The 9154-nt window shown below is 45.3% G+C and overlaps 1 protein-coding gene across 1 annotated transcript; it reads right to left on the bottom strand.

Annotated features, from left to right (window-relative positions):
- Positions 1-5768: 5768 nt before the first annotated feature.
- On the bottom strand, positions 5769-8780 carry LOC116060751 (mucin-2-like). The gene is made up of 6 exons (XM_036007450.1): positions 8716-8780; positions 8071-8102; positions 7780-7806; positions 6845-7430; positions 5913-6337; positions 5769-5788 (listed from the first exon to the last, which is right to left on the bottom strand). The coding sequence occupies exons 2-6, from the start codon at positions 8093-8095 to the stop codon at positions 5769-5771; spliced, it is 1083 nt and encodes a 360-aa protein (XP_035863343.1). The 5' UTR covers positions 8096-8102; positions 8716-8780.
- Between the last annotated feature and the right edge of the window lie 374 nt (positions 8781-9154).

The following is a 9154-nucleotide window of genomic DNA, read 5'->3' on the forward strand; positions in this document are numbered from 1 at the left end:
AGTTGTAGTTGTGGTACAGGGAGTTGTAATTGTGTCATGGGGAATCGTGGTTGTGTCAGGGGGAGTTGTGGTTGTGTCAGGGGGAGTTGTAGTTGTGTCAGGGGGAGTCGTGGTTGTGTCAGAGGGAGTTGTGGTTGTGTCAGGTGGAGTTTTGGTTGTGTCAGTGGGAGTTGTAGTTTTGTCAGGTGGAGTTGTGGTTGTGTCAGTGGGAGCTGTAGTTGTGTCAGTGGGAGTTGTGGTTGTGTCAGAGGGAGTTGTAGTTGTGTCAGTGGGAGTTGAGGTTGTGTCAGGGGGAGTTGTGTCAGGGAGAGTTGTGGTTGTGTCAGAGGGATTTGTAGTTGTGTCAGGGGTAGTTGTAGTTGTGGTAGAGGGAGTTGTAATTGTGTCATGGGGAGTCGTGGTTGTGTCAGAGGGAGTTGTGGTTGTGTCAGGTGGAGTTTTGGTTGTGTCAGTGGGAGTTGTAGTTGTGTCAGGTGGAGTTGTGGTTGTGTCAGTGGGAGCTGTAGTTGTGTCAGTGGGAGTTGTGGTTGTGTCAGAGGGAGTTGTAGTTGTGTCAGTGGGAGTAGAGGTTGTGTCAGGGGGAGTTGTAGTTGTGTCAGGGAGAGTTGTGGTTGTGTCAGAGGGATTTGTAGTTGTGTCAGGGGTAGTTGTAGTTGTGGTAGAGGGAGTTGTAATTGTGTCATGGGGAGTCGTGGTTGTGTCAGTGGGAGTTGTGGTTGTGTCAGGGGGAGTTGTAGTTGTCTCAAGTGGAGTTGTGGTTGTGTCAGTGGGAGTTGTAGTTGTGTCAGGGGGAGTTGTAGTTGTGTCAGAGGGAGTTGTAGTTGTCTCAAGTAGAGATGTGGTTGTGGTAGAGGGAGTTGTAGTTGTGTCAGGGGGAGTTGTGGTTGTGTCAGTGGGAGTTGTAGTTGTGTCAGATGGAGTTGTATTTGCCTCAAGTGGGGTTGTAGTTGTGTCAGTGGGAGTTGTACTTGTGGTAGAGGGAGTTGTAGTTGTGTCAGGGGGAGTTGTGGTTGTGTCAGGGGGAGTTGTTTTGGTAGAGGGAGTTGTAGTTGTGTCAGGGGGAGTTGTGGTTGTGTCAGGGGGAGTTGTAGTTGTGTCAGGTGGAGTTGTGGTTGTGTCAGTGGGAGCTGTAGTTGTGTCAGTGGGAGTTGTGGTTGTGTCAGAGGGATTTGTAGTTGTGTCAGGGGTAGTTGTAGTTGTGGTAGAGGGAGTTGTAATTGTGTCATGGGGAGTCGTGGTTGTGTCAGGGGGAGTTGTGGTTGTGTCAGGGGGAGTTGTAGTTGTGTCAGGGGGAGTCGTGGTTGTGTCAGAGGGAGTTGAGGTTGTGTCAGTGGGAGTTGTAGTTTTGTCAGGTGGAGTTGTGGTTGTGTCAGTGGGAGCTGTAGTTGTGTCAGTGGGAGTTGTGGTTGTGTCAGAGGGAGTTGTAGTTGTGTCAGTGGGAGTTGAGGTTGTGTCAGGGGGAGTTGTAGTTGTGTCAGGGAGAGTTGTGGTTGTGTCAGAGGGATTTGTAGTTGTGTCAGGGGTAGTTGTAGTTCTGGTAGAGGGAGTTGTAATTGTGTCATGGGGAGTCGTGGTTGTGTCAGAGGGAGTTGTGGTTGTGTCAGGTGGAGTTTTGGTTGTGTCAGTGGGAGTTGTAGTTGTGTCCGGTGGAGTTGTGGTTGTGTCAGTGGGAGCTGTAGTTGTGTCAGTGGGAGTTGTGGTTGTGTCAGAGGGAGTTGTAGTTGTGTCAGTGGGAGTAGAGGTTGTGTCAGGGGGAGTTGTAGTTGTGTCAGAGGGAGTTGTAGTTGTCTCAAGTGGAGATGTGGTTGTGGTAGAGGGAGTTGTAGTTGTGTCAGGGGGAGTTGTGGTTGTGTCAGAGGGAGTTGTAGTTGTCTCAAGTGGAGATGTGGTTGTGGTAGAGGGAGTTGTAGTTGTGTCAGGGGGAGTTGTGGTTGTGTCAGTGGGAGTTGTAGTTGTGTCAGATGGAGTTGTATTTGCCTCAAGTGGGGTTGTAGTTGTGTCAGTGGGAGTTGTACTTGTGGTAGAGGGAGCTGTAGTTGTGTCAGGGGGAGTTGTGGTTGTGTCAGGGGGAGTTGTTTTGGTAGAGGGAGTTGTAGTTGTGTCAGGGGGAGTTGTGGTTGTGTCAGGGGGAGTTGTAGTTGTGTCAGGTGGAGTTGTGGTTGTGTCAGTGGGAGCTGTAGTTGTGTCAGTGGGAGTTGTGGTTGTGTCAGAGGGATTTGTAGTTGTGTCAGGGGTAGTTGTAGTTGTGGTAGAGGGAGTTGTAATTGTGTCATGGGGAGTCGTGGTTGTGTCAGGGGGAGTTGTGGTTGTGTCAGGGGGAGTTGTAGTTGTGTCAGGGGGAGTCGTGGTTGTGTCAGAGGGAGTTGAGGTTGTGTCAGTGGGAGTTGTAGTTTTGTCAGGTGGAGTTGTGGTTGTGTCAGTGGGAGCTGTAGTTGTGTCAGTGGGAGTTGTGGTTGTGTCAGAGGGAGTTGTAGTTGTGTCAGTGGGAGTTGAGGTTGTGTCAGGGGGAGTTGTAGTTGTGTCAGGGAGAGTTGTGGTTGTGTCAGAGGGATTTGTAGTTGTGTCAGGGGTAGTTGTAGTTCTGGTAGAGGGAGTTGTAATTGTGTCATGGGGAGTCGTGGATGTGTCAGAGGTAGTTGTGGTTGTGTCAGGTGGAGTTTTGGTTGTGTCAGTGGGAGTTGTAGTTGTGTCCGGTGGAGTTGTGGTTGTGTCAGTGGGAGCTGTAGTTGTGTCAGTGGGAGTTGTGGTTGTGTCAGAGGGAGTTGTAGTTGTGTCAGTGGGAGTAGAGGTTGTGTCAGGGAGAGTTGTGGTTGTGTCAGAGGGATTTGTAGTTGTGTCAGGGGTAGTTGTAGTTGTGGTAGAGGGAGTTGTAATTGTGTCATGGGGAGTCGTGGTTGTGTCAGGGGGAGTTGTAGTTGTCTCAAATGGAGTTGTGGTTGTGTCAGTGGGAGTTGTAGTTGTGTCAGGGGGAGTTGTAGTTGTGTCAGAGGGAGTTGTAGTTGTCTCAAGTGGAGATGTGGTTGTGGTAGAGGGAGTTGTAGTTGTGTCAGGGGGAGTTGTGGTTGTGTCAGTGGGAGTTGTAGTTGTGTCAGATGGAGTTGTATTTGCCTCAAGTGGGGTTGTAGTTGTGTCAGTGGGAGTTGTACTTGTGGTAGAGGGAGTTGTAGTTGTGTCAGGGGGAGTTGTGGTTGTGTCAGGGGGAGTTGTTGTGGTAGAGGGAGTTGTAGTTGTGTCAGTGGGAGTTGTAGTTGTGTCAGGGGGAGTTGTAGTTGTGTCAGGGGGAGTTGTGGTTGTGTCAGGGGGAGTCGTGGTTGTGTCAGAGGGAGTTGTAGTTGTGTCAGTGGGAGTTGTAGTTGTGTCAGGGGGAGTTGTAGTTGTGTCAGGGGGAGTTGTGGCTGTGTCAGTGGGAATTGTAGTTGTGTCAGGGGGAGTTGTGGTTGTGTCAGTGGGAGTTGTGGTTGTGTCAGGGGGAGTTGTGGTTGTGTCAGGGGGAGTTGTAGTTGTGTCAGGGGGAGTTGTAGTTGTGTCAGTGGGAGTTGTAGTTGTGTCAGAGGGAGTTGTAGTTGTCTCAAGCTGAGTTGTAGTTGTGTCAGGGGGGGTTGTAGTTGTGTCAGTGGGAGTTGTAGTTGTGTCAGTGGGAGTTGTAGTTGTGTCAGGGGGAGTTGTGGTTGTGTCAGTGGGAGTTGTGGTTGTGTCAGGGGGAGTTGTGGTTGTGTCAGGGGGGGTTGTAGTTGTGTCAGTGGGAGTTGTGGTTGTGTCAGTGGGAGTTGTGGTTGTGTCAGGGGGAGTTGTAGTTGTGTCAGGGGGAGTTGTAGATGTGTCAGTGGGAGTTGTAGTTGTGTCAGAGGGAGTTGTAGTTGTCTCAAGCTGAGTTGTAGTTGTGTCAGGGGGGGTTGTAGTTGTGTCAGTGGGAGTTGTGGTTGTGTCAGGGGGAGTTGTAGATGTGTCAGTGGGAGTTGTAGTTGTGTCAGAGGGAGTTGTAGTTGTCTCAAGCTGAGTTGTAGTTGTGTCAGGGGGGGTTGTAGTTGTGTCAGTGGGAGTTGTAGTTGTGTCAGTGGGAGTTGTGGTTGTGTCAGGGGGAGTTGTAGTTGTCTCAAGTGGAGTTGTGGTTGTGTCAGTGGGAGTTGTAGTTGTGTCAGGTGGAGTTGTGGTAGTGTCAGGGGTAATTGTAGTTGTGTCAGTGGGAGTTGTAGTTGTGTCAGGGGGAGTTGTGGTTGTGTCAGGTGGAGTTGTGGTTGTCTGAAGTGGAGTTGTAGTTGTGTCAGGGGGAGTTGTAGTTGTGTCAGGTGGAGTTTTGGTAGTGTCAGCGGTAATTGTAGTTGTGTCAGTGGGAGTTGTAGTTGTGTCAGGGGGAGTTGTGGTTGTGTCAGTGGTAGTTGTAGTTGTGTCAGGGGGAGTTGTAGTTGTATCAAAGGGAGTTGTAGTTGTGTCAGGGGGAGATGTGGTGGTGTCAGTTGGAGTTGTCGTTGTGTCAGGGGGAGATGTGGTTGTGTCAGGGGGAGTTGTAGTTGTGACAGGGGGAGTTGTAGTTGTGTCAGGGGGAGTTGTAGTTGTGTCAGGGGGAGTTGTAGTTGTGTCAGGGGGAGTTGTAGTTGTGTCAGGGGGAGTTGTGGTTGTGTCAGGGGGAGTTGTAGTTGTGTCAGGGGGAGTCGTGGTTGTGTCAGAGGGAGTTGTGGTTGTGTCAGGTGGAGTTTTGGTTGTGTCAGTGGGAGTTGTAGTTGTGTCAGGGGGAGATGTGGTGGTGTCAGTTGGAGTTGTAGTTGTGTCAGGGGGAGATGTGGTTGTGTCAGTGGGAGTTGTAGTTGTGGTAGAGGGAATTGTATTTGTTTCAGGGGGAGTTGTAGTTGTGGTAGTGGGAATTGTAGTTGTGTCAGGGGGAGTTGTAGTTGTGTCAGGCGGAGTTTTAATTGTGGTAGGTGTAGTCACAGGATAGTCACAGCAGCTGCATTTTTGGTTAAAGACCAGACTTGATGGGCAGTATTGGAGGTAGGTTCTTCCATCCCAACAATTGTAAAAAGAATGTGGATCTGCAGTGTTGGTGTATTGCCCATTGCTCTTTCCATTACAGAAGTTATCAATTGGTGTTTGCGGGATAGTCATAGCAGTAGTTGTAGTGGGAGTTGGAGTTGTGGTAGGTGGAGTTGTAGTTATAGTTGTGGTAGGTGGAGTTGTAGTCTTGGTAGGTGGAGTTGTAGTTGTGGTAGTTGGAGTTGGAGTTGTGGTAGGTGGAGTTTTATTTGTAGTTGTGGTAGGTGGAGTTACAGGATACTCACAGCAGCTGCATTTTTGGTTAAAGACCAGACTTGATGGGCAATATTGGAGGTAGGTTCTTCCATCCCAACAATTGTAAAAAGAATGTGGGTCTGCAGTGTTGGTGTATTGCCCATTGCTCTTTCCATTACAGAAGTTATCAATTAGTCTTTGCGGGATAGTCACAGCAGTAGTTGTCGTAGTGGGAGTTGTAGTTGTGGTAGGTGGAGTTGTAGGTGTGGTAGGTGCAGTTGTAGTTGTGGTAGGTGGAGTTTTAGTTGTGGTAGGTGGAGTTGTAGTTGTAGTTGTGGTAGGTAGAGTTTTAGTTGTAGGTGGAGGTTTAGTTGTGGTAGGTTGAGTTTTAGTTGTAGTTGTGGTAGGTGGAGTTGGAGTTGTGGCAGGTGGAGTTGTAGTTGTTGTAGTGGGAGTTGTAGTTGTTGTAGGTGTATTTTGAGTTGTTGTAGGTGGAGTTGGAGTTGTGGTAGGTGGAGTTTTAGTTGTAGTTGTGGTAGGTGGAGTTACAGGATAGTCACAGCAGCTGCATTTTTGGTTAAAGACCAGACTTGATGGGCAGTATTGGAGGTAGGTTCTTCCATCCCAACAATTGTAAAAAGAATGTGGGTCTGCAGTGTTGGTGTATTGCCCATTGCTCTTTCCATTACAGAAGTTATCAAATGGTGTTTGCGGGATAGTCACAGCAGTAGTTGTCGTAGTGGGAGTTGTAGTTGTGGTAGGTGTGGTAGGTGGAGTTTTAGTTGTGGTAGTTGGATTTTTAGTTGTGGTAGGTGGAGTTGGAGTTGTTGTAGATGGAGTTGTAGTTGTGGTAGGTGGAGTTGTAGTTGTGGTAGGTGGAGTTTTATTTGTTGTAGGTGGAGGTTTAGTTGTGGTAGGTGGAGTTTTAGTTGTAGTTGTGGTAGGTGGAGTTACAGGATAGTCACAGCAGCTGCATTTTTGTTTAAAGACCCGACTTGATGGGCAGTATTGGAGGTAGGTTCTTCCATCCCAACAATTGTAAAAAGAATGTGGGTCTGCAGTGTTGGTGTATTGCCCATTGCTCTTTCCATTACAGAAGTTATCAATTGGTCTTTGCAGGATTTTCACCGCATCAGTTGTTGTAGGTGGAGTTTTAGTTGTGGAAGGTGTGGTAGGTGGATTTTTAGTTGTGGTAGGTGGAGTTGTAGTTGTAGTTGTTGTAGGTGGAGTTTTAGTTGTTGTAGGTGGAGTTTTAGTTGTTGTAGGTGGAGTTGTAGTTGTGGTAGGTGGAGTTTTAGTTGTGGTAGGTGGAGTTACAGGATAGTCACAGCAGCTGCATTTTTGGTTAAAGACCAGACTTGATGGGCAGTATTGGAGGTAGGTTCTTCCATCCCAACAATTGTAAAAAGAATGTGGGTCTGCAGTGTTGGTGTATTGCCCATTGCTCTTTCCATTACAGAAGCTATCAATTGGTCTTTGCGTGATAGTCACAGCAGTAGTTGTGGTAGGTGGAGTTTTAGTTGTGGTAGGTGTGGTAGGTGGAGTTTTAGTTGTAGTAGGTGGAGTTGTTGTGGTAGGTGGATTTGTAGTTGTGGTAGGTGGAGTTTTAGTTGTAGTAGGTGGAGTTTTAGTTGTAGTAGGTGGAGTTGTAGTTGTGGTAGGTGGAGTTTTAGTTGTGGTAGGTGGAGTTTTAGTTGTAGTTGTGGTAGGTGGAGTTTTAGTTGTGGTAGGTGGAGTTACAGGATAGTCACAGCAGCTGCATTTTTGGTTAAAGACCAGACTTGATGGGCAGTATTGGACGTAGGTTCTTCCATCCCAACAATTGTAAAAAGAATGTGGGTCTGCAGTGTTGGTGTATTGCCCATTTCTCTTTCCATTGCAGAAGTTATCAATTGGTCTTTGCGGGATAGTCACAGCAGTAGTTGTGGTAGGTGGAGTTTTAGTTGTGGTAGGTGGAGTTGTAGTTGTAGTAGGTGGAGTTGTTGTGGTAGTGGGAGTTGTAGTTGTGGTAGGTGGAGGTGCAGGATAGTCACAGCAGCTGCATTTTTGGTTAAAGACCAGACTTGATGGGCAGTATTGGAGGTAGGTTCTTCCATCCCAACAATTGTAAAAAGAATGTGGGTCGGCAGGGTTGGTGTATTGCCCATTGCTCTTTCCATTACAAAAGTTTGGTGGCACTGCAGCTGTCTCCATGAGGCCAGGATAACCTAAGGAATCAGATCAGAGAGTCATATTGTGTTAATTGTTCTTTAACCCCTTTTTGATCGTAATTTAATATCCTTGCTGAGATTTCTAAACAGAAAGAGCATACATTTGCAATCTGCATAATAAGATGTAACAAAGTCATTAAGATGTGATTACATTAATATGAATGACATTAAATTAAAGACACACACACCGCATGGCAGGATGAGATATCAAGTTTTGAATTTTGGTTACCATGAACCAGAAGATTTTGCAGGTGGCTGAAAAATGACTTGCCCTGTTTACATCATTGTGCACCTTTATTTATCTGCTAGTGCTACTGATCATGTTTAAAGCATGTTATGAACTTACCCAAGCTGGCGATGATCAAACAGAGACCTTCAAAGTGACAGACTAGTTATTATTTGTTTAAAACAAAACAAAGCATAGCATAGTTTACTTAAATTAATGGTAATGGTGACACTGTTTTCTGTAAAGAGCTGAATTAAATGAAATTGTTCATAAGCACCACAAACCAAAAGCCACTGTATTCTCAAAGAGATAAAAAATTGGTAAACAAAACAAAAACTATCTGCGTGGCTAGATACCACTGGAGGTAAATGAGAAAATATGCATTACAATAACTTGTCCAGTGGGCCTTACCTGCAGTTAGAGTGAGTTTGCACATGTTGCCACTATGTAGATAAGCAGAAATAAAATGATTTGGATTAACATTGCTCAGAAAAATATAAACATTACTCAAAAAGAAATCCTCACTCTATATCAATATTATTCATATTATTAACAACACTTTTGCCACACAAATTGCATTTCACGGTGGAAAACTGCACATCTTTCCTGTTCAAAATGGTTTTAGAAAGTAGGTCAGTTTCATATTCTGTGGTGTGTCTACTAGTGCCACTTAGCACTTAGCACAATGTGTGGGTTTTCATTAGTATTAGTACGCTTATTTTTATACACATTACATAGACAGCTGATGTGTTTTTGCCTTTAAGACGTAGACAGGAGTAATTGATGTAGTCCGCACCCAACTTAAACAATACTACATGTTGCGCAAGATAAACACTTAAGTTCTTCAAACCACAAGCTTTTGGCAGATTGTTTGTTTTGTAAAAGAAATGTTCCATTGCAGGATAGTTATTACTCAGCATAGTTTAAGTATCTGTTTTACCCAAATCAATTTTAAAGTAAAGTCATAATATTGGCACAAAAACGCAACTGTACCATCACCTAGTCAGACCCAAGCTCCTGAAATTATACCATTTTACAGTCCCAATGATATTTTACCTTTATCAGGATGGTGGGTTAGGGTCAATCAGTGATTAAACAGCACCTGTAATCATTAAAGAATACAATGTAAAAATGTAAATACACAAATGTAATTAAAACCGAAAGAAATGAGTGATCAGAATTTAGATAAAAACATGAATTAAAACAATATCAAAAGTATAGGGCGCATAAGGACATGGTGCTCAGATCAGGAGGGATTAAACTGAACTGGTTGGTTACTGTATGATTATAATCAATCAAGTTTGAATAATGAATTGCCTGCATTATGCAAAAATCCTTGGTATGACTGAAATGATCATATGTACATTATTGAGACCACAAACAATAATAATAATAATAATAATAATAATAATAATAATAACAATAACATTAGAAAGCTACAACAAAATTAAAAGAGAACAATTCTGCACAGTGCCTGCTAGTAGAGTTTAGATTC

This window comes from Sander lucioperca, chromosome 11, assembly GCF_008315115.2.
Source record: "Sander lucioperca isolate FBNREF2018 chromosome 11, SLUC_FBN_1.2, whole genome shotgun sequence".
Taxonomy (NCBI): Eukaryota; Metazoa; Chordata; class Actinopteri; order Perciformes; family Percidae; genus Sander; species Sander lucioperca.